Below are 25,931 nucleotides of genomic sequence, written 5' to 3' on the forward strand. Positions count from 1 at the left end.
CAAAGTCATCTGAACAAGTAAGTAGCAGAACCAGGATTTGAACCCAGATCTTCTCAACTTATTTATGTCCACTTTACTGCATTACTGTCCTACACATATTCAGGGATATCTATGGGTTTTAATGTACATCCGTATATCCTATACATACATAGATCTATTATCTACTTGATTAAATTTTTATTAGAGGTTGTAAGAGAATAAAGGTGAAAATACTTAGTGAAATAAGTATTGATATTTTAAATATAGTTAAATTTTTTTTCTTTTGATGAAATTTCTTTTGCTGAAATTACAGTGTGAATCAGTAGGAAAATAATAATTTACTTTGTTTTGTATAAAATGTTTCTGGGATGCATGTGATGTATTCAGCATTAGCTACTAATTTGGTAACCCTGCTTGTGGGTCTGTCCTTTTCACTTAATGGACTTTTAACACAAAACTTCTCTATCCCTGTTTCTGCACCCAAGGTAATTTGTAGAATGTGGTCTCCAGCATGGTTTGCCACATTGTTTCAAGGTATACCTTATATGTCATGCCTCTGCTGAGTTTAATCAGGATCCTGTTTTAAATCACCAGCAGCTGCTTGGATAAATCAAAACAATCTTTGAAAATGAATTAGATTCACTGTCTTAAATGTGAGGAAATTGAGCTACAAATGTCTTATGACAGGAGATAGTGGCAATATTAGAACTAAACTCCAGAAAGAGGGAGCCTCCAGATCATTCTTAGTGTCCTAAGTTAAAGGGTATTTTGTATTAATTAAATTACTTATAATATTTTCCATGTAAGTTTATTAAGTGCATTCTCTTTATTTTTAAAATTTTATTAATTTATTTGAGAGAGAGAGAGAGAACGAACAGTGGGCAGGGGCAGAGGGAGAGGAAGAAGCAGACTCCCCGCTGAGCAGGAAGCCCCATGTGGTATTTGATCCCAAGACCCTGGGATCATGGCCTTGGCTGAGGCAGATGCTTAACTGACTGAGCCACCCAGGTGCCCAAGTGAATTCTCTTTAAAGAGACCCTTTCAAAATGGTCTCTTCTGGTGACATCCGAAGCAATGAAACAGATTTTGTGCATTGGAGCAATATTTGATACAGCATATGTTTAATAAACTATTCTTTATTCAACTTAAAAAATAAATGTGTTAAGTCTTTTTAAGTTACAGCTTTTGGGACAGATGGCAGTGAGAATAGGATCCACAAGCCTGATATTAATCATTTGGCTTAGTCTGTATAGGTAAAATAGAACTCTAACAGGCCCTCCATTTTTTTATCTGGAACCAAGGAAAATGGCATAATGTGTTTCTCTGTACATAGAAACAGTAAGATTGTTTTTTATTCAATTTATGCTGTTCTGTAGGATTTCAGCAAAGAGGAAATTCTTATTGATTTGGTATTAAAATTGTTGCTTTGTTTCTTTGGGTACCAAAATAGATTAAGTTACTGCTAGTATTTGAAGTCCCAATTTGCAGTGGAAAGAGATCAAGCAAGGCCAATGTCAAGTACTGATAGAGAGTAGACTAACATCTCATCCTTATAGACATTTCATCCAGGCTCTTGCTGTTATTTTCCTGGGATTAAGAGTCAGGAGAGCAAGTTTTCTGTGTGTGTTTTTGTTTTTAACAGTTCCACTACTAATTGAGTAGTCCTCCAAGTTAAGTTCCCTTATCCTTGCCTCATTGTTCCCCCTGTAAAATGTATATTATAATGAGATTGTTTTGTAAAATTGTTTTGAAGTCTTAGGAAGAAAAACACTGTATCATTGATATATCCAGCATATATTTTATGAACATTCATCATATGCTAAGCATGATCTTTGGCCTTGTGGAAAGTGTAAGGGTAATAGAGACCCCCACAGACCTTGGCCTCCAGAAACCAGTAAGAAAAAATAATGCAGGCATCCTGGAAAGCTTGAGCTAGGGTGCTGGCACCTATTATATGCCAAGTACGGTGTCATATATCCCAGTACTATGCTGGGGATATGGTGGGATTCAGAAACAGACACAGTCCTTGCCCTCTGAAGCATATGGTCTTGTAAAATGAGTGTGAGAGCCACTAGGGAGGTAGAAGGATAGGATTTGGTGATTAACGAAATACAGAGAACTGAGAGAAAAATTGGAGCAGATGATTAAATTTCTAGATCAAGCTGTTTAATAGGAACTGGAAATGAGAATCAGAACTTCAGAAAGATTAGGGTTAGTGTTATTTAGGAATCATCAGCAAGTAAGGAATTTTAAGAAGGAAATTTTAATGTCATTCTTTATATGGTGGAATAGGTTATTTGTCTAATATGATTGGCAGGTTGAGATTATACTCATTTTTAAAAAAACATTCTAGAGTCCTAGTCTCTTCTAAAATTCTGTCTCTGGAGGATGGAGTGGCTTTATTTTTAGATTGTGGGTAGAATGCAGCTAGCAGTGTTGATTAACCACAGTAACTGACATCTATTGAGTTCCTAATTGTGAATCAGGTACTGTGCTAACAAACTTTTTACATGCTTTATTTCTTAATTCTCACAACCACCCTCTAAAATAGATACTATTACTATCATCTCTATTTTTTTTTAGAAGAAATTAAGGTTTCATGATTCTATTAAGCAACTTTATCTAATTCTGCATGTAGGTAAAGTAAGATAAGGATTTGAAAATTGTATTGGATTTAGCAACATGGAGCTCATTGGTGACTGTGATGAATAGTTTTCATGGAATGGTACTGAAAAATGGAGTGGGTTCAGAGAATGGGAAGAGAGGAATTGAAAACAATGAGTATATGTAATACTTTGAGTCTTGCTGACAAGGGGAGCAGAGAAATTGAGTGGTAGGTGGGGAAGACAGTCAAGATTTGTTGTTTTATTTTATTTATTTATTTAAAGATTTTATTTATTTATTTATTTGACAGAGAGAGAGAGAGAGAAAGAGATAGCGAGAGCAGGAACACAAGCAGGGGGAGTGGGAGAGGGAGAAGCAGGCTTCCCACAGACCAGGGAACCCGATGTGGGTCTCGATCCCAGGACCCTGGGATTATGACCTGAGCCAAAGGCAGATGCTTAACGACTGAGCCACCCAGGCGCCCAAGATTTGTTGTTTTAGAGAAGAGAGGACTGGCAGGCTGTTTGTAGGCTGGTGAGCATGCTGCAAGTGCAGCTGATTGAGAGTAACTGGAGGGAAGGCTGGTAGTTAATAGAGTATGGATGTAGAGAAGTGGGTAGATACAGAGGTGGGCATTTATGGAAGTTCTCTTCTGGTTATTTCAATGAGGGAAGAAAGCAAGCAAGATCATTTGAGAGTGAGGACAGAGGGAACAGATGTTTTCCCAGGGTCTAAATTCTGATCAAAAGTATCCTAAGAGTGGGAAGTCATTTTATTTGGCTATTTTATATTATTTTGTTTCTTTTATTTTTAAGTTTTCTCTAGGGAGCATTTGTCTTATTTTGTAGAACTCAGTTACTCATTTGAAACCTTTATTTTGGAATTCTAGATATTTATTACAATAAGTGCCTAAAAACTTGGTATTTCTACTGTTTTTTTATGTTACAGAAAAGACAACTGAAAGATAGAAATTTTAATTCATTAGCGATAAACTAAAGAATGGGAACAAGATAGTGGTAAGTCAGAATGAAATCTAACACATTACTTTTAAATTTGGGAAAAAATCTTTGCCTTGCTGCACTTGAGCTACTGTCAGTCCCTCTCGTTGCTCCTTTGGCAAACTGCTATTATGTGTACTGTACCCGTATCACCTTTCATAGCCGTGCTTTCCAGAATAACTAGAAATCTTGGATCTTCATCATTATGGTATTGGGACTGAATTCTTGAAGATTACTTCCTAATTTAATAATGGAATGCCTATTCTCAAGACTTACTGTATTTAACTTTTGTAACATTTGATCATGTTTACCATCTTTCTTCCTTGGAACTTTCTTCTTAGGGCTTCTGTGACATTATAGTATTCCTTTTTTCTTCCTCTTTTTCTTTTTGGATTGTTGCCTCTTTTCTTTCTCTTATCGTTCTTTTTTGCTAGTCCCCATCCCTCTGCTCTTTATATATTCAGTTCAGCTCAACATACCCAGCACCCACTTTGTACTAGGCACTATGGATGCAAAGAATAGGAGGAAGATTCCTGCCCCCCAGGAGCTCAGATTCTAGGAAGGCTGTTTCCTTTGGCAGGAGCTTGATAATTAGCCAGACTTTGAGGGTTCATCCTAACTTTGTCACTTAGTGTCTGTGAGGACAAGCCATTCAGTCTTTCCCTCATTTTCCTCCTCTGTAAACTGGGGATCAATGCTACAGTTACCTCGTGAGTTTATTTTGAGAACTGTATGATTGAATACAAGTAAAGTGTAAAGAATAGCCAGGCACATAGGATGTGCTAAAAAAATATTTGTAGTTTTCATCACCCATTCCCCTAGTCCTCAACCCAACCCTGCTAGGTATTTAGATGACTAATGTCCTCACCTTATTTAGGTCTTTGTTCAAATGTCACCGAGAAAGTCTTACCCTGACCACCTTATTTATAATACTTGTCCCCTTAGGGGGATGGGCAAAATGGGGAAAGGGGAGTTGGAGGTACAGGCTTCCATTTATAAGAGTGAATAAGTCATGAAGATGAAATGTAAAGCATAGGGAATATAGTCAGTGGTATTGTAATAGCTTTGTATGGTGACAGGTGGAAGCTACACTTGTGAGCACAGCATAATGTGTAGAGATGTTGAATCACTGTGTTGTACCCATGAAACTAATGTAATGTTATGTGTCAACTGTACTCAGAAAATTAAAAAATAATTTACCCCCTCACTTGTCATCACTCTGTCTCCTTACTCTGCTTTATTTTTCTTCATAGTACTTACTGCTGCCTAATATTATAGTCTGTGTTTATTGTTTATCATCCTTACTACATTGGAAGCTTGGTGAGGTCAGAGGCTTTGACTTTTTTACTGCTGTACCCTCAACACCAAGAATAGTGCTCAGCAGAGTGTAGGCATTCAATAAATATTTGTTGAATGAGTGAGTGAATAAAATACTTATTTAGATTTATTCATGTGTTTACTAATTGTTTTGTTCACCATTTCTTGCATTTCACTCTTTCTAGATTCTGTTTCTTCTTTGCTGAAGTATATCCTTTAGTAGTTCTTACATACGTCTCTCTTAGTGGTAAACCCTCAATTTTTGTCTCAAAGTATCATTATTTTCCTGTCACTTTGAAATGATAGTTTTAGTATAGAACACCAGATTGGCAGTTATTTTTTCTCTATGTTTTGAAGATGACATTAGTAATAGTATTATTTTTGTCTTCTGGCTTATGTCATCAGTCTAACTGTAGATAGATATCTTTTCTGTCCCATTGTTTTCCTGATTTTGTTTTTGTCTTTGGTATTAAACAGTTTTGTGATGACTTATCTAAGTGTGAATTTATTTTTATTTATACTACTTAAGACTTGTGTTTCTTTTGTTTCAAATTCTTCATGCTTTTAAAAACCACCTTAAACATTCATTTTATATTCTATAACTGATCTAGTATCAGAAGTTTTTGGGAGTTTTATCCTTTTTTTTTTTTTTTTTAACTTCTGATGGCTCTTGTTTGTGGTAAAGTTAATAATGTCTCTTCAAGGTTTTAGTCATTCTAAGGTCTTGTTAGAGGGATGTCACTCCCGAGAGGGTCTGTGTTTGCTTCAGCCAGGTGCCTTGGGATGTCACCTGCCCAGGGCCACTTTTCAGTAAGTTTCTTTGCCTCAGGTAGTATAAAACTGAACCTCAGATCACATTACAGCAGGACCTTGGTTACCATTCCCAGGGAAGACATTGGCCTCACCCCACAAATAGTGGAACATAGGCCCACATAAACAGATGTACTTGTTTCTTCCACATATGTTTTCGATTCTGCCCTTTCACTGAGGATGCAGTCCCTTGATGGGGCTGGCTGTATTTATGTGTTAGTCTCAGTTTCAACTTCTCTGATTGGTGTGGGCCTAAGGCCCTGTCTCCGGTCTTCTTGTGTGGTCATTGAATCTCACACCCTTAGGTGTGTGAGGCCTGGAAACCCTAAAGGACTGCCATGCCATCAGCTTTCTTTTATTTTTTGGCCATTAGATATTTCTCTTACCCTCTGGTAGGCTCACTTATGTATATAGAAGGGTATTTGTTACATTTTATCCAGAATTCCTACATTTTTTAAAATATTTCTATTATCATAAGTTCTTGAAGGTCTTATCCTACAGTTTGTTGGCCTTGAGGACTCTTATTTCTAGTTTAGTGAGGAACTCCTCAGCAAGGCTTTAGTTGTAGGATTTATGTGTGGACAGAAAGGGATGTTCAGTATAATTCTTAAAATATGGATGTGTTTTTAGCTAAATTTTAAGCTTTTTGGATGCAGGGCCTGTCTCATTTGTTTTTTGTGTCTGTGCATTTTCAGAATAAGAATAATCTTAGAACTTGACTATATGCTAGACAAAGAACATGAGATATCTAAAGTTCAACTGGTATTATTTTAATATTTGTAGAAGTTGTGTAGCCCTTATACCCTGTAAGAATGCCATTGTCCATTCTAGTTTTAAGGTCTTTAGAGTTAGGCAGAAAATGGAGTATTTTAAGGTTTTCAAGTTTAAAAGTCTTTAGAGTTACATGGAAAACACAAGGCTTGTCTATCTTTAGATAAAGAAGAGCAAGTTACAATCAAGTAATTAACCTTCCTGAGAGTGGTGGAATTCTACCATTAGACTAATGAATTAGTAATGTTATCATCCCCTCTCCCCCCACCTTTGAAGTGATAGAATGACTGGCGTAGCAGCTTTAAATAAGGATTTAGTGTGTCCCATCAAAATTGCTGACAAAAATTTTGTTACTATTCCAGCTGTCAGGTTGTGGATAATATCAAAATGTTAAGAAGGCAACCCCCATGATATTAAATAGGATTGTATAATTTTGGTGTGAGGATGTCTATAGCTCCAGATCTCATATCAGCTGAAATTTCTGGTTAAATGTTACCTTGGTTAACTTGGATGATAATTGTCTTCTGTAGCGGCTAAGCATCTTTCAACTTCAGGAAGATTTAGAATTAAGAATAGAAATGTCTAAGAGAATCAAAGCTGCAGTAATAATATTTTTCTGTTAAGGGATATGTGCATATTTGTTATGGCTAGTGAGGATGATAAGCATGCAATTCCAACTTAAAATGTATTAGGGAATAATGGAGATCTGTGTTTTTTTTACATAATTTATGTTAAGTACTTTTGGGGAACATTAGGAGAAGTTTAAGCTTATATTATTTATAAGTAATTTACTAGGCTTATAAAAATATTTATATGTAAATTATTATGCTTTATTGAGTAAGACAGTTGAGGAACTAAGAAGGAAATAAAATATATTACATTTATAAATGTAGGTAAAGAATTTTGGTGGCATTTAATTAACCAGGTATGAAATGGGACCAAACATTATGTAAAAGCATCTTAAAAATGACTTCTAAAATCTGCCACTTTTGTATGTGGGAAAAGATTTATAAGCTGGATCTATAAGCTTTAAGGAATAACTGAATTTTTGCTTTTTTTTTTTTTTGGATTTTATTTCTTTATTTGGGAGAGAGACACAGCGAGAGAGGGAACACAAGCAAGGCGAGTGGGAGAGGGAGAAGCAGGCTTCCCGCTGAGCAGGGAGCCCGATGCGGGGCTCGATCCCAGGACCCTGGGATCATGACCTGAGCCAAAGGCAGATGCTTAACGACTGAGCCACCCAGGCGCCCCGAATTTTTGCATTTTTTAACTTGAATAAGTTGAATATTTTAAATATCAAAGTGAGCTTCTGAAGAGTACAAAAATTACCCTCGTGGATACAAAACAGCTCCTGTCAGCATGACCTGTAGTATTCAATGTGTTTCTTGATTTGATTGATTTGTTAGGTAGTAGGGAAGATTTAATGTGGCCTTTCATATTGTGTAGCATATGTCTTGTATTCATTAAGATTTCAGATATTTATTGAAAAAATTAATATTTTGAACAGACTCCTGAATATATCATCATAAAATATTTGTTTTTAATCTGATAGCAAACAACTAAAATTTCTAAAGTTCTTTTTTGGAACTAGAACTTATCATTAAAGGTTAACTTTTATGAAGTCACTTGATTTATGAAGAAGATGTCACCGCAATTCAGTAGGGAAAGGTGGGTCTTGTCACTAAATGCTTCTGGGTTAATTGAATGTTTATGGGGGGGGAATCTTGACCCCTCCTAACTCATACTATATAGAAAAATTAACTTGAAATAGATCATTACTTAAAATGTAAAAGGTAGTAAGAATACACTTCCAGAAGAAAACATGGAAGGATGTTATCATGATCTTGGGGTAGCAAAGATTTATTAAACTGGACACTAAACTATTAAAGACAAAAGACTGATAAATCAGAATTCTAAAACTATGAACTTCTCTTCATGAGGGGATACACCATTAAGCGAGTGAAAAGGCAAGCCATATACTAGGGGAAGATATTTGCAATGCATATATCTGACAAAGGACTTGTATCTAGAATATATAAAGAATGACAGTTAATAAGAAAAAGTCAGCTGATTGAAAAAAAAAAGTGTACTAAGGACTGGAATAAGTTACTCTGCAAAAGAGTATGTTTCATACTTAAAACATAAACACCATATTTACGTGGCCAATAAGTGTATTGTTGAAAAGGTGCCCAACATCCATAGTCGTTCAGGAAAGGCAAAGTAAAGCTACAATGAGATACCATTACACCCCACCAGAATGGTTAGGATGGAGCAACTGGTACTTTCATACATTGTGGATGCGAGTGTAGAATGGCGTCACCACTTTGGAAAATTGTTTGGCTCTATTTACTAAAGCTAATGTTATATATACACCCTGTGATCCAGCAATTCTATTCCTGGGTACATACTCCAAAGAAATGAATGCTTATGTTTACCATGAACATAATCCCCGTATTCATAGAAGCTTTAATAATACCCTCAAATGGAAAACAGCTCAAGTGCTCATGAACAGTAGAATAGATAAATTGTAATTATATTTATACAATAGAATACTACACAACATTGAAGAAAGATAAACTCATGCTACTTGCAGGAGCATGGATAAATTTCACAGGTAATGTTGAAAGAAAGAAACCAAGTACAAAGTATGTACTGTAGGATTCCATTTTTCTGAAACTGAGATAGGCAGTACTAATCCATGATAATAAGGTCAGAATAGTGCTGACCTTACCGGCTGACACTGGCTAAGAGGAACCATGAAAAAGCTTTCTGGGATAGTGGGAAATGTTCTATGTCTTCATCTACAGGTTGTTATATGGTATTAAAATTTATTGAGTTGTGTAATATATGTACATTTTACTGAACATATGTTATATCAATGAAAAATAGATTTACAAATTTTATGAAGTATTATCATCTCCACCGACAGAGGGAGAACGTGAGGCTTATAGATGTTAAGTGATAGGCTTATATAATCAGTAATTGGTGGACCTGGGAGTAAAAAGCCCCCAGGTTTTCAGATTCTAAGTCTAATGCTGACTTCAGATCACCATGCTGTTTTTCTGTGAAGTTAGGAATAGTGATTTGCAGTGTTTTTATGTCAATATAACATCCAGCACAGTTCCTATACTTATTAGGTAAATAATAACTTTACTGATTTGAAAAAATAGCAGTCATGTATTTGATGAGAGTGGACATTAAAATTCTTAATCTTTAATGTTTGATTTCAAATCATAGGTCCTCTCATTTCTGTTTAAGCTTTGTTTTTTGCCTCCTGATTTCTTAACAAACAATTTCTCTTGGACTCAGAAGTCTCATATATTGACTCCAAGTTCTTATAGCAAAGTATCATTATGAACTAATTGGAACTTATGTTTCTTATCTTTTTATTAGATAGGGAAAGAGATGTTTCATTGTTTATTTCTGGAGTTATAGGTTATAGATTAATATAATAGCAAAATAAAATTATTTTGCTTTCTTTTCCGGAAGTTAACTTTAAGCAATCTGGCTTATGTTCTTGGGCATATCTAGGACTTGTTCTAAATTACTTATTCTTCTTATACCAGCATTCTAACAATGTATGAACAAAAAAATTAGAATAATCATTAAGCAGAATGCTAGAAGAAATAGAGCTCAATAGTTAGGAATCTTAAGAAGGAACCTGTATAACAATTGGAGAAAATTGTGTTAGTATCTTAGACCCTGTTTCTTAATATGGTGTGGAATGAAGGGCCTCTTTGAAAGAGGTCTTTTTCCCTTTGACTTCTGGAACCACAGAAGAGTGGTGCTATAATACAGACATAAGACAGTTTTCTCTCTGTTGCCTGATGTTTTATGGAGATTTGCCAGGCAGTAATCTAGTAGGTCAACTAAGGATATGAACTCTGAGCCCATGTCACTAGGACATGTGTATTTCTGGAACATGCCAGAAACTTTGTAGCAACTCTATAATTTCACTTTTTAGGTGCTCAGATCTTTTACTTAGTGTTGTTGTAGTACAATCACATTTAAAGTTTTATTAACTACTGAGTAGATAATGTGAATAATTAAAATTTATGTAAGGTATAAGGAGTCACAATACAGTAGCTTCTATGTACCCACCAAGGAGTTTAAGATAAAGAACTGTACTATTACCTTTGAACACCCCCTATGAGTCCCTCTGCATTCTGTCCTCCTCCCCTTTCAGAGTAAGACACTGTCCTGAACTTGGGATTTATTGTTCCCTTGCTTCTCTTTACTTTTAGTACATATATTTGTGTCCCCAAACGGTATCCTATGTTGCCTACTCTATGTGTCCTTTGAACTTACTTTCTCACTCAACATAAGGGTCCTGAGATTCATCTGTTGTTGTTGCATGTAGTTATAATTCATGTTCACATGTATATTGGATCCATTATGTGAATATATAATAATTTATGTATCTGTTCTGATACTGGACTTTGGGTTGTTTTCAGGTGTTTGCTATTACAAGCAGTGCTGATAAGAACATTTACATATAATATTGATAGTTAATATGGCTTAGAAAGAAGAAATCCTAGATTTTGGAGGAGATTAGGCTTATTTGCGTATGATAGAAAAAGGCCTATTTCTTCCCATTCCTAGAGGGCAATAGAGGAGAACTGAGCATAGTGTAGACCACCCAGTCTTTGGTCTGCACATCTACCAGCAGTTCTCTACATTTGGAATACTGGGAGCTAGTAAGTACAGTGTCGTCTTCTCTTTGACGATCAGGGCAGAGGTTGATGATGCTTTGTAAACCTACTGACGTCTCTCTTTCAAAAGAGGCCAGTAAAAGAAGCCTTGAGACTTATTTTTTACCCAGCTTGGAAGCTGTCACCGAGTCCTTAAATTGAAGCATGACATTGTGCAGTGACGCGCTAATGGACGAAGTACAGAGCAGAATCAAGGATGTCCTTTGGGAAGCTGACAGAGTCTGTTACAAATGTAATGTCAACCTGCAGTGAGATGGAACTGAAGACTCACAGACACAGGCACACTTTCTGGGAGATATGTGACTTGCCACCAGGCACATCTGGCTTCCCGAGTGGTTTCATTCAGACCATTTATGAGCCTATCAGAATATTGAGTGGCAGGACAAGGTCAGCAGCCGCAAGCACTTGGAAGGCAGCCTGTGTAAGAGCTTTGAAATAATTCTTCTCCCAGCACAGCTTTCCTGAGCCGAATGTGTGTGCAAAATGGACTACACAGGACTCCAAAGCGACTGTTAAATAGCAAGCCGAAGTGGGGAAAGCACAAGCTGAGAAGGCAGAAGTGTTTCAGGATTCTCTACCATTCAGCCCTAAGCAGTGAGGCCTAGCGGGGCAAACCCAGCAGCTGATGAGCAGCCTGGCATGCAGCTGGAAGGGACGGGCTTGCTGTTGGGGAGCAAAAAGCTTCAGGCCGGCTGTGCGTCTAAAAAGCAGACCCACAAACAATGACGGACTATTTGAATAGCCGGTGCAGCTGCTAACAGAAGGGCAAACTTGACGCGTGTTCTCTGTGGAGGAGATTGTTGCTCTCATTTTATTGTCTTTGGTCTTACCCGTGGGTCTGATTCAGGAAAGACATTTATGCATGCACAAATGTATAAAAATAAAAGTAAAGTTCTGCTCTACTACTTTCCACTCCTTCATCAAAATAGAACAAAAGTTCAGTCAAAAAATAGTGGTTGCAATGAAATAGTAGGAATAGAGCATGTAACATTTTTAGTTTTTTTTTTTTAATCAGTCTCATCACATGTTTATTTTATTGGCAGATACTTAAGAGACTAATCATGCACTAGAACTAATACAATAATATCTTTATATTTGAAAATGCCTTGTAGCCATTGTACTATACGCTATTTTCTGTGATTTCCTTTTCTGTGATTTCTTTCACAAGATTGCTTATTCATCTTTGTCTCCTCCCAGGGCCTAGCAAACTAGTGGCCATATACCTCCTAATAGGTGGTCAAATACTTGTTTAGCTGGACTGAACTCCAAGGATTCCGATGTCAGCATGTTATAACCTAATGGACAGACATCCAGTTTTCACCAGCTTCACTTATCCTTAGCAGTTTCATGTAGTGGTCTAATTCCAACAGTCTGATGATGCTCTATTAGACCTGCAATATGTCAACAGTCTTTCACCTTTGTTGCCTCGAGTTTGCATCCTTCCTGGCTTTTCATCTTATTTTCCTGTTTTGCTGGATTCCAAGTTATATACTTGTTTATCGAAGCTCTTAATTCACATGTGGGAGTCTATGTAATTTGAATGTTCCTGTGATTACTTTTGACACTGTCAGAACATGAATAACATTTTCACACATAAATTAATTTGTATATAAAAAGATTTCATTGTTTAGCCTACTAATTTGATGACTGAAATGTTGGATTTTCCAGTAAGGAAGCAGAGGAAATCATTTTGATTGTCAATAAATTAATAAACTATGCAGATAGACATATTTTGAATCCTCTCCTTTCAGCTTTTAATGCTTTTGTAAAAATTGAAGTGTAATTGACACTTAATATTATATTAGTTTCATATGCTTTGGTTTTTTTTTTTTTTAAGTTACTTAGTTTTGGCTTAGGATAGTAATGAATAAAGTAATTGGCTTTCCATTACACTATTATTAGATGGAAATAGTCTGTATTGCCCTCTGTTGGTGATTAGTTATTTTTGACAAAGTAGTTGCAGTTATACATATTTATTTGTGTTTAAAAATTGTGTCAACTGGTATGTTTTACAGAAAAGCACTTTTTTTTTTTTCTCAAGAAAAATACTTTTAGAAACTGACCTAATAGTTACAGCCGTGAATTGGCAAAAGGGGACCAACTGAGATTTGGGACTTCTTGATTTAATAGTTTTATTGACTAAAGTAGTTTGAAATATTTTTGCCTTTGATTAATTTTCATTTTAATTTTTTCTTGTCAGAGCTCCACCTCAGATAAGGCGTCCCAATCGAGAAGTAAGACCTCTGAGGAAAGAAATGCCAGGAATAGGAGGCCGGGGACCTGTAGGCCGAGCACATCCTATATCCAAGAGTGAAAAACCCTCTACAGGTAGAGACAAGGATTATAGAGCAAGAGGAAGAGATGATAAGGCAAGACTCTCTTTGTAACTCATTCCCTTGAAGCCCATGACTTTTGGTGCATATTATATATATATTTTTTGGCTTTTCAGGGTACCCCAGTTTTGACATGGAAGAGATTAAAAAACAGTCTGATTATAAAACCTAAGCAGTCTTTGCATTTTGAAGGCCATTCTGCAATGCTAATAACCTCAGAAGTATATTTAAAAAAACATACACACAGATCTTTAGTAAAATGGATCTTGGAAGAAATATTCAAAATACAGTTTTAAAACTTAAAATATATTTTAACAACTGTTCTATATTAAAATGAGCAATAAATGAAAGCTGTTGTAGGGGAAAGACTTATTAGAAGGATGTAGATTTTTTTCTCTTAGAGAATTTTCCTTGGTTGGGGTTCACTGTGTACATTTACTTTATCTGGGAAATTGATGGGTGAATGAACATAGTACTAGGTGGAAATTCTGTCCTGCCCTTAAAATGGACTTTTTAGATAATGTTACAGAGGAGGGAGCAGGCCAGGGTGATCAACCCATCTTTTAGCCTTAATTTTAGGGAAAAGACAAAATTAGATTTTTAGTGATAGCATTTTCCATTTCCATTGTGAGATCATACATGAATGATTATTATTGAATTGCCACCAAGAAGTTTTAAATTTTCCTAGCTAGGGGTTCAGGATATGTCCTCATGTTGATGCCATGACATTTATAATGAAAATATAATTTATCACTAATAGCAAGTTGTTATCCTTCAAAATTAGATGCTGTGTTTGAATATTTTTACCATGTATAATTTCAGTCAGTAGATCAGGACTCCGCACAGACCACCTTCCCAGGCCTTGTGCATATTTAATCTGTGGTAGAATAAAACTGGTGTTTTTTGAGTATTTCTATTCATGAGATAGATTCAAAGCTAGATTCTACTTGTTCTTGTAATTTGTCAGAGCTATTATACTATAAAACAGTGATTCCGTCTCTGATACTTGTTGGGATTTGTGAGGGGGCACTAATTAATGAATGAATTAATCATTCCTGCTGGTGAAATTGAACTGGTTTTCTGCCATTATCAAAAACCACCTGAATGGATACTTAAAAATCTCTGTCTTATGTGTCATCTTTGTTTCCTCCCTTGTTCTTCATTTTTGTCAGCTAACCTTGGTTTGCATTTTAGAGCATAAAGTAGGGGCTGAAGTTCAACCCTCACTCTGCTAGTAGCTTTTAGGTAAACTTTTAGAACTGGGTGGGAAACTTTTAGTCTTTACCTTAATTTCACATAACACAAGAGAATAATCTTGGTCATGGCTTATTGGATGCTTCCCTGCTAGGCACCATTCAGAGTGATTAGACAGTAATTCAGGAAACAATCCCATGAAGTAGGTAGTCATCTTATAAATGAAGAAACTGAGGTAGAGAGCTGAAGTACCTAACCCAAGGTCAGAGAGTAAGGAATGGGGCTTGGAATGGAATTTGTGAAGTCACAGATCTTTTTCCTCTTTATTTTAGGATTTTTTCATATTATGTAGTTATCCCTACCAAACGAGATTAAAAATATGGATTGGATTTGAAAGGAGTCCCAGAACAATTAAATCAATGTTGATTTTTAAATGTGATTCACAAGCAAAGAACAAAGCAATGAGGCAGCATTTGTTGAATGTCAGATTTTTCTGGAGATTGCAAATTGTCTCTTAAAAAGTTCCAAATAATTTTCTAAATCTTACTCTTTCATTGACATGTAAGTACTCAAATGTCACTGGAAAGTAAGCCCTTTATTTAAAAAAAAAAACACAAAATAAAACCCTACAGTTGTTTGAAGATCAAAGATGTTTTCTGAGTCACTCTGGACACAAAAGGGACTACAATTTAGAAAAACAAACTCATGCAAAGTTTATTAGAATTTGAAAAGTGTACTTGGTTCGGTTATTATTATTGTAAGCACTGAAATGCCCATTAGAATACTAGTGTCCTTAAAATTTACTGAAGGCTGTGATAGGGTTTGAGGGAGTTTAGGTGAAACTGACAGATATCCACAGCCTTTGAATGCTAATTTGAAAATGAGTACCTTGTATTGGAAGGCTCCTCAGAGATATTGTAGTCCCCAGTGTTATGTTTTGAAAATTAGTTTTGTGTATTGCAACCAGCTTAAAAAAAAAAGGAGAACAGACTAGAAAATTCAGAATGCTTTAGTGATAGTAAGGACACTGTTATTTTGAGAAAAAAAATATTTAGTTATATGAATATATATAAAAACTTAATCATGTAATTATATATTAGTATATAGTAGCTCATGATCTCAAATGAATTTATTATTTTGTGTCATGGTCAAAAGTTTGAAAGGTGCTGCTGTACTCCAACCACTTAACTTTATAGATGTAAAAAAAAAAAAGTAAGGACAAGAGAAATTACATATCTCGCCCAACATTCTTACTGTCTTTGGATTTTTTAGTTTAGTGTTGCCCAAACTGTGTTATGGGGCAACTAATAATAATTGCAGGAGCAGTTGTTACTCGTCCTTGAGTACACTTAACCTGTACTAGCCCCTTTTGAAGTTTTATATGTATATTGGCTTATTTAATTTCTATAAATTCCTGTGACCTCAGCATTATTTTCCATGTTCTACATATGAAGAAATTGAGGCACCAGAGTCACACCTGCAAGTAGATGGGGGAACTAGGAGCTGAATTCTTTAACACCTGAGCTTTTTTTTTTTTTAAAGATTTTATTTATTTATTTGACAGATAGAGACATAGAGAGAGAGGGAACACAAGCAGGAGGAGTGGGAGAGGGAGAAGCAGGCTTCCCGCTGAGCAGGGAGCCAGATGTGGGGCTTCATCCCAGGACCCTGGGACCGTGACCTGAGCAGAAGGCAGACGCTTAACGACTGAGCCACCCAGGCGCCCCTAACACCTGAGCTTTTAATCAGTATGCTATATAGCCTCTTATTTGAAAATGCTTAGCATATTATTTTAATGTATCATCAGTACCTGTTTCTTGTAAGAGTTCCAGTTCATTTTCTGGGAGTGATTAAATCTTCTTTTCCTCTTTTTTTTTTCTTAAACTGTTGACGGGCTTCAAGTTGGGTCCAAGCTTAAAAATACTGTTTTTCAATAAGTAACAATCACTTTGTATAGTGATCTGTTGTTCAGCCCTTACAGTTTTTCTCTCCCTGAGGTCCACAGAGTCATCATAAAGCAGGTTCATTACCTTGTTTACTTAATACACCTTTATTATGTGCGTACTTTGTGTTTGTCATACTTGCAGGTACTGGGAATAGAGACTTTAATAAAATGTGACTCCTGGCCGCACGTTGATTATTTTCTTATTGATGAGAGGGAGTGAGATGAATCAATTAACCTTGACAGCTATATTTTTCAGTCTTATTTGAATGTACCTGAGAAAATTTGATGTATTACTATTTAACTACTTAAGCCTAGGGTCAGTATAGAAATACACATAGAAATAACAAATGCATTTTTTTAAATTGAAAAAGGATGGTTTAAAATTAAATATTAAGTAGCAGAGGAAATGTTTTTGTATTATAACCAAAAATAAAGTTAACTCATAAAACTCTGATTCTCAAGTATTTTTAAAACTATGACTTTATGGTTAATTAACTTAGCGAAATGAGCAGTGCTTCCACTATGATCTCATGATTAAAGCTATGTATATATGTTTTTAAATAGAATTCAGATTGAAGTATGATAAATTATGTTAATAGAATTGATTTAAAGTTATTAAACTTAAAGGAATTCATTTCATTGAATTACATGTAACAAATGGCCCTTTCTGAATACCTTCCTTCTCATCACTGAGTAAGTCTAGGGATGTCTGATGTGGAGAGATGTTGTAAACTGGATTGAGAACTGTTGATAAGTGATTATACAAATGAACAGTGAGTTGAGAAAAACTTTTCTTTTTCTTATGAAGAAAAGGATACTGTCATATGGGGTACTATTTGGTGAACGATGATCATCTAACTAGCAGTGTATTGGTAAATGTTCAATAACTAGTTTTCTGAAAAAAGTGTGTATATACACATTCACACGTTTGTTATAAATCTGACTGATATAAAGGATGTCATAATTTACAAATAAATATATGGTGCTCTTTATTGTAAATTCTGTAGAGCGAATGGACTCTCACAGAATGCCTTTGCTGACTTTTGCTCAGCTCTTATATCTGTAGCCAACCTATGGTTGCAGTTAACAATTGAATAAAGATGTAGTTCTGACACGAATGTTGGTTGGTTTTTTTTTTTTTTTTTCAATTAATGAGTCAGATGAAAGTAAAACAATAGAAATGCATGTTGGTAGTTCACTCATTCATCAATTATTTGAGCAACTTTCGTGAAGCAGTTAATAGTTTTCAAATACTGGAAAAATATTTCCTTAATTTTTGTACTATTTACAATGTAACAGCTACAGAAATGGCATACTTTTAAGTATCCTCAGCATTACTAACATCTTCCCCATTATTTTCTTAAGTCTAGACCATTAACAAAACAATAAATCAAGCCCTGATTTGTAGCATCAGCTGATTTCTGTGATATAAATACTTCTATGACCCATTTCAAGCTACCAACATGATGTCGCTCAGCTCAGAATTGAGATGAGCTTGGACATCCCTGTGACTGTGGGCCAGTGGTTTTTTTATTACTAATTAGTAATTCTGATGTTGGGTAGCTCACAGCCTAATAAGAGCAATGATCCCTTTGGTAGACAGAACTCATTGTTAGAAAATTGTTTTGCTGATCTGAAATTTATATCTTTTCTTACTTTCTATTGGTCCTGGTTCTTTCGTTTGGAATAATATAGAGGAAATAGAGGTAAATAGGTCAGTTGGTCATGTGGCTCCATTAGTGTTTTCTTCTTCAGCTTAAATGTCTCTAGTGTCCCTGATCCTCCTCTAGATGATGTGGTTTTTGAATCTTTCATTGCCTTGGATATTCTTCTCTGGGTGCAATTCACTTGTCACTTGAAATGCAAGACCCAGAGCTAGTAACTGACCATCTTTCACTTAATCTGCCAATGTGAGAAGACATGCAATAAAATGTAAAAAACCATCATTTGTGCTTTAGGCCAACGTGTGTCATTAATTGACTTTATATAATACTGGGTTAGTCACTAATTTTAGCCTCATTTTTTTCACATAGAATGATTAGCCAATACTAATGAAAGATCATTATCAAACCTTTCCTTGATAAGGGTAATTTAGATGTTAGTAAAAAGATGCTAAAATATTTGCTTTAATGAGGAAAAAGGTCTGTCAGACTTCATGCTAAATATCAAATTCTTGCTAATGTTGACCCTTGTCAATTAATGTGAAAATCTAAGCAAAGATTTCTAAGATCATTTCAGTGTTATTGCAGCTATTATTATTATTATTATTATAAACTGTTCAGGTGGTATCTTGGGTGAGGTTATCTTTATTGCTTGAAATAAAGTCTCTTTTAAGTGTTACAGTTAATCTAGCTCATTAACTGAGACCACAATTACTTATATTTGATATCCCTATTCCAATTTATCAGAGTATTTGTTATGAAGGATAATGGTCACCCATTTTGTTGATTTCCCAATGTCACCAAATTAATTATTTTTAGTTTATCTAAATTTGTTTTTTAATAACCTCACCATTTTGACTTGGAAGAGTTCCTAGAATCTTTTTTGGAGTACTTAGGTTGTATCCAAATCTCATCTCTACCTTTGATAAACTTTGGATTCTAGAGCAAGTCATTTTATTGGCTTACACCCACATTTTCTCTTCTGTGAAGAAAGGCTTGACCTTGAGTACTATAACACAGGCTCTTCTTTCTCTGCTTCTACTTCTCCCTCTACCCCATCCGTTTTCCACACAGTAGGCAGAAGGGTCATTTAAAAATATAAATCAGATCCTGTCATTCCCCTGTTTAACACATTTCAAAAATTTCCCGATGCATTTAGAGTAAAATCCAAACTCCTCCCTGTAGCCTATAGGGGACTAGGTGAGCTGGCCTCTGCCTGTCTCTCCAGTCTGTTTTATTTGTTCAGTACCTCTTAGCCATACAGACCACTTAGTTTTTTTTTCATAGCATTTCACAGTTTGATTATATGTGTTTTTGTTTTGTTCATTTGTTACTTGTTTCCCCTACTAGACTAGATGCTCAATGAGGGCAGATAGTGTATTTTCATTCACTGATAAAACCTAATGCACAATGAAATGTATTAGACAGATACTCACATGGTTATTCTTAAATCCTCTGATTCTTACTACTTAGAGATACGTGTACAGCTTTTTCTTTCCCGTGGCAGCGTTTATCATGTCTTTCCTACCACTTGGGCATTCATATTAAAATGGATGTCTACTTATATTTTTTAATAATTTTTTGGTAAGTCTAAATTACAATGCCATATCATGGCATGTTAAGTCCCAGATATATTGGTTTCTGTTGCATTCTTTAGTTGACTTATTTTTAGAAGAGTTTTTAAAATGATTACAGAGAATTTCCAGTGATTTGTTTGAATGTGACTTTGTAGCCTTGTCCTCCCTGTATTATAAAGTGTGATTCTAGGCTGAGCTTATTTTAAATTTGTAGATATTATGTTTGTTGTGTTAGGTATGCCAGAAATGTACTCTTTTTGATAGTGTCACTATTGGTATCTATCATCTGAAATACAAGAATCTTTCTGAAAATTTAGCTTAATATTGTCACTGTGCTACCCAGAAACAGTAAATTATTCATTTTTTGGGTCAAGGCATCAAGACTGCTGTTTGGTCATTTACCTAGGGGCTTAATGAACTCAAGCATTTGCCCAAGGGGAGCCATTTAGTCCCCTGTCAGCACTTATGATCAAGCCTATGGTTAATCTCAGATGACGTGTGGTAGGAGAGGTTCATTCTTTTCTCTCTTCAGATTTAAGCTTAGGAAATTCACGCATTTTTTTGACCACTTTCCCTTTCACTTTTGTATTAGACAGTAACTGTGGGGCTGAAGCTCTAGGGAGGTATTTGGCTCTGTCTCCTGAAGTAGTTCCAGTGGTTGAACTATCTCTAGCAACTGAGCGCATTTCATTTAAAGCTCTTCAAAGCTGAGTAAATCTTAGCAGAACCCCATAGAAACCAGAGTATGTAATTCTTTTTTTAAGCCACCATATTGTTAAATAAAGAATTTGGGGTAAAGTATACTGCTTTAGTGGTCTTAATAATACTATTTAAAAAGGTCCTTTTACCATTATCATTGCAGTGATTTTGTGATGTGGTCCAAGGACTTTACTGGGAAGAAACCTGAATCCTGGGAGGTGCTTAGAGTAACAGGGAAAAGGCTTTGTAAGATGCAGTTCAGAGTCCCAAGGCTTTCCTCATCTGCAGCCTCTTTCTCGGCTTTGGAGGATTCGTAGTTTGTAACTTAAGCTTTAAGCTGACTTAGTTAGGCATGAGGTGGTCTGATGTTGTGCAAAGGGCATAGGTTTGAGGAGTCAGGAAGAGCTGCATAAAAATCTCTGCTCTGACATTTAATAATTATGAACTTGATTAAGGTACTTCACCTGAGTCCCAGTTCCTTATTTGTAAAACAATACCTACCTTATTGTGAGTATTAAATGAGATAATATACGTGAGATTTATTGTCATGTAGTAGGTTCTCAGTAAATTAATGTTCCTCCTCTGCATTAATATTCTGTATATTCTTTGGTGGTGGTGGGAATTCCCTGCATCCACAAATTCAGAAGTATCTAGCAAGGATCATTTTAGTCTTACTTGAAACTGTACCCCCAAGGATGTAAATGTGAAGAAGTGTGTAATAAAGTTGGCCAATTCATCTGTTTCTGATGAAATAAACAGGGGAGGATGGCATTTGGGTAATCAGAAAACTCTATCTTAAAATAATGAAAAATTACTTAAAATGATTACATTATAATATTTTGAAAGCTCAATGATGTTAAAGTTATCTTGTTATTGACCAGTACTTTTTTATACCTGTCTACAGGGAAGGAAGAATATGCAAGATGGGGCAAGTGATGGTGAAATTCCTAAATTTGATGGTGCTGGGTATGATAAGGATCTAGTGGAAGCACTTGAGAGAGACATTGTGTCCAGGAATCCTAGCATTCATTGGTAAGTCTTTTAAGTTCTTGAATTAAAGCAGCAGAGAAAACAAGTTATTGGTTGGCCTTGTGTGAATCTTTTCTTATTATCTATGACTATGATTTCATCATAATAAATGCATGTGTAAAATTGACAGGACAGTTCTTTCAAAATCTAACCAAGACATTTTACATGTTAACTTGATGTTGACATAAATGACAAAGGTTGTTAAGTGAATAACATATCCTAATTAATAACTGCAGTATGTTTTCACTGATCATTTTATGCAGTATTAATTAAAATAGTGTTCTTAATATAATTTCATAAATAAAAAACTAAAAAAATTAGTATTGACTGTATCTGGTATCCGTGAATAAACATGAAACTTTGCTGCTCTTGCAAAGGGATGACATAGCAGATCTGGAAGAAGCTAAGAAGTTGCTAAGGGAAGCTGTTGTCCTTCCAATGTGGATGCCTGACTTTTTCAAAGGGATTAGAAGGCCATGGAAGGTGAGCATTTATTAAAATAAAATAGGTATAAAAATGATGCTTGCGTGATCATGAATGACAGCATTGTGGTTTTTTTAATGTGTTTGTTAACCAAGTTAGTAAAGATTGGAGGAGGTTTTTGTACATCCTAAATACCTGGATTTGAATTTGTAGTTGAGATGTGTTGTCTCTCAGAGGAACAGAGTGTTAAAACTACAGTCTTTAGTTAAGTCACTCCCCTCAGGTTTGCCGGGTTAGAGATTAGCTTTAAGAATTTTCTAGATGTCTGTTTCTGTAAATAAGTTAAGAAGGAAATTAAATAGTAGATAGTCTTATAGAATTTGATCAAATAAACCTTTCTGAAAGTTGGCATATTTCTCACTAATTAATTGCTTTGATCACTTCATTTAGGCTTGATATTATTCTCAGACATGCCTTCCACTTTAGAGTAAAAAGCCTGCTTAGGACTAGTTCCTAAATCCATTGTTTTTATTTTAGCATATTAAAAAGCCCTTCTAACAATGGCTGCCTGGAAATTTTTTTTGGTCTTAGTCATAGGCAAAGGCTTCCTTTAATCTGATTGGTAGAGTGAAATAAAACCATGATTTTACTTTGCCCTTCTGAATTAGCTAGGAAGGCTGTTTCCCTTCTCAGTATCTCTTCCTCTTTTGACACACCTAAAAGTAAAGAGGAGGAGAGATTTTATATTTACACAAATAGCTTGGAATATTCATGGCATTTTGATTGTCTTCTACAACTTAAAAACTTTTATAGACTGGTATAGATTTACCTAATTTTGGTAACATTACCATCTTTATTTTAACTTTTAAAACAGTATTTAAAAGAGAGAGAAAAAAAGTCTTAAAATAGGTATTTAAAGGAGTTTTAAGACACTGAGCTTGGTAGGTATAACCTACCTCTATCATGATGAGCCCTGTAAGTCTTTATCGGGAAGGTGGTTTGCACATGTAGAAAGATCACCTTGGTCAGCAGTGTGAAGGATGGACTGGAGATGGGCATAGGTGGATATAGGTGAGGAATCTGATGAAGGAGGCTGTTGTAATAGTCGAGCTGAACAATGTATGTTTAAAATGTAAATGATAACATTATGACTGAGTGTTTATAGGGTGAGGGACAAGTTGTATGACTCCCAAATTCCAGGCTTGAAGGAGTGTGCAATTACTCCTGACACCAGCAACCCCAAATTGGACCAAACCTTACAGGTTGAAGGCACTTTTCCATGGGACTGTCCTCATTTCAGATGCCAAATGCAAACTTGGGCATCCCCAGGTCACCCTAACTACTGGTCAGCTGGCTGTAAATTTGGGGGTTCTTACTACCTCCCTTAGGTTTGGTAATTTTCTAGAATGACTCACAGAACTTAAGAAAATACTGTACTTAAAATTAGTTTTACCCTAGCAAAAGGAGGCAAATCAGAGCCAGCCAAAGGAAAAAATGCACAGGGCGAGATCTGTAAGGATGCTGAAAGTGAAGCGTCTGTTGTTTTCTGCCCGTGGAATCAGGATGCTTTGCCCTCCTAGCGCATGGATGTGTGACAATACATAGAGTATTGCCAACAGGGAAGCTCACTCAAGCTTCAGTGTCCAGGGTTTTTATTGGGGTTTCATTACAGAGTCATGATTGATTGAATCACTGTGCATGTGTCTCCGTCTCCAGTCTCCTTTCTCTCTCTCAGTCTAGTTGGTATCATATGACTCAAGGTCCAGCCCTCTAATCCCATGGTTGGTTTTTCTGGCAAGGCAGGCCACCATCTTGAATCATCCCATTAGCATAAACTCTATAGGGGCCCACCATGAGTCACCTCAGCATAAAATTTCACGGTTCAAATGAACAACAAAAACACTCCTGTTACTTTGGTAATTCCAAGGATTTCTAGTCTACTTCCTAGGAAGTGGGGAAAAAGACCAGCCAAATTCTTTATTAAACAGGGTGCACACTGTGAACTGATACTGGAAATTGAGAAGATGAGCAGGTTTAAATAGAAACAAAATATGTTTAGGTAAATACTCAGCAAGTAATTGGAAATAGAGGTCTGGAGCTTAGGATAGAGTTTGAATTTAAATTAAAATTGTAATAATATAGGTGTGGATGAGATTGTTCAAGGAGGTCTATAAAGGAAAAAGAGCAAGAAGCTTGGAATTGCTTTGAGAATGTAGAGGGCAGGGGAGGAGGAAACCTGGAAGGCACTGAAGAGAGTCATGAGTAGGAGGAGCAGCAGGGGAGAACAGTGTCTTAGAACCTAGGGCAAAAGCATTTCTGGAAGAAGGGAATGAACATCAGGTCAGGGGTCAGGGAGAAGGAAAGAAGATATAAGTTGAAAAGTGAGCATTGGATTAGTAAATTAGGTCATTTTAGTGAATTAGTGGAGACAGAAGTGAGATTGTAGCTCATAAAAAATAGTAAGTATGAACCATTTCTTTAAGAAGGTTGGCTGAGAAGGGAGGAAGTGGATAGTATCTAGAGGATTTGTAGGGTCAAGCGAAGGATTTTTTTTTAAACAGGACAGATTTAAGTATGTTTATATACTGAGGGAAGGAGCCAGTACAGAAGGAGAGAGGAAATAGAGGAGATAATTGAAAGAGTAATGTCACGAGGAGCTGAAATTTATAAATACTGTGTGATTTTATCTATGTACAGATGCCAGTGTTGGAAATTAACTCATATTAGAGGTGGCCACATGAAAGACATTACAGGAGCTGAGAGGGCCTTCAAAGGGGACATTAGAGAAAGAATGAATTTTGCTATAGCTGTGCTTATACCATTAGTTGTTTTTACAGTTTTCAAAATATCCATCTCATTCACAGTTATAAGCTCCTTGGAAAGCAAAAAAAAATTTATAAAAGTAGTGTTTCAAATCCTCTTTCTGGGTGTCAGAATTCTATAGCTAGTGTTAACCTTAAAAATAAAGCTGTCAGTTATTTTATCAGCAAAAAATGGGTTTATTTGGGAATAGCAGAGAATTGCAATTTGGGACACGCAAGCTATGGCAGAACCATAGGCAAGTCTCAGGAACAAAGGAGAAGAACACTTCTTTATAGAGAAAAGGGGAAATTGGGAGGGCTGTAATAAAGAAAAAGTCTACTGGAATAAAGTGTGAGGTTCAAGTGTAGTGGTTTTTCATTGGCTGGGTTTTGACACTCTCTCATTGTTGCCAGGGCAGGAGAAAAACCTTTCTTCCTCCTGCTGGGGTAGTGAAGTAGCTAATGTAGAATAGACTTGCAAGGCTGGTCTCTTCCAGTTGGGTCTGCAATTGACTAAGAGTTGTAGGGCATGAGAGCTCCCCCTTCTGGCCTCGCAGCTCTATTTTAAAGGAGTTTTCCTTTCATTAATTTTCACACTAGAAAAGGGTTTAGACAGTTTCTGAATTTGTGAAACTTTATGTGTGCATAGTTTTCAAAGTTTAAATCCCCAGAAGCTTATTAAACTAAATTAATAAATGGGACAGAATTCTTTTAAAGATCACCAACTAATACACACACACACACAACGTGTAGTATTAACTTTGTATTTGAACTCCCACTGGAAGAAGAAAATACTGAGTATTTGAATATCTGGTAGTCTTCAACACTAGAGGATTGGTGTTTCTTGAAGAACTTTTACTCCTTATTGACTTATTTTTACAGAAGAGTTTTTTTGTTTTCAAAGTGAGAAGTAACTAAAATTTAGTTTTTAGTCTATATTTAGTGGCTCTTTCATCAGTAACACTATTTTATATAAACTATTAATTGTGAAGCACATTAAGCTGATAACATGCTAGCTAAATTGATTACGCTTGAATTGCCACTGGATTTTTAGTTACCTTAGTAACTAATAAGTGGA

At 35.7% G+C, this 25,931-nt stretch overlaps 1 protein-coding gene across 7 annotated transcripts in view; it reads left to right on the forward strand.

Annotated features, from left to right (window-relative positions):
- KATNAL1 (katanin catalytic subunit A1 like 1) overlaps nucleotides 1–25,931 on the forward strand; it is a 77,580-nt gene that overhangs the window by 26,507 nt on the left and 25,142 nt on the right. For all 7 annotated transcript variants that reach the window (XM_035003605.1, XM_035003607.1, XM_035003606.1 and 4 more), the window contains 3 exons: nucleotides 13,392–13,560; nucleotides 21,505–21,632; nucleotides 22,007–22,112. In XM_035003605.1, coding sequence (XP_034859496.1) covers nucleotides 13,392–13,560; nucleotides 21,505–21,632; nucleotides 22,007–22,112 — 403 coding nt within the window. The remainder of the gene's footprint in view (nucleotides 1–13,391; nucleotides 13,561–21,504; nucleotides 21,633–22,006; nucleotides 22,113–25,931) is intronic.

This window comes from Mirounga leonina, unplaced genomic scaffold (assembly GCF_011800145.1).
Source record: "Mirounga leonina isolate KUSES-001 unplaced genomic scaffold, KU_Mleo_1.0 Mir_127, whole genome shotgun sequence".
NCBI lineage: Eukaryota > Metazoa > Chordata > Mammalia > Carnivora > Phocidae > Mirounga > Mirounga leonina.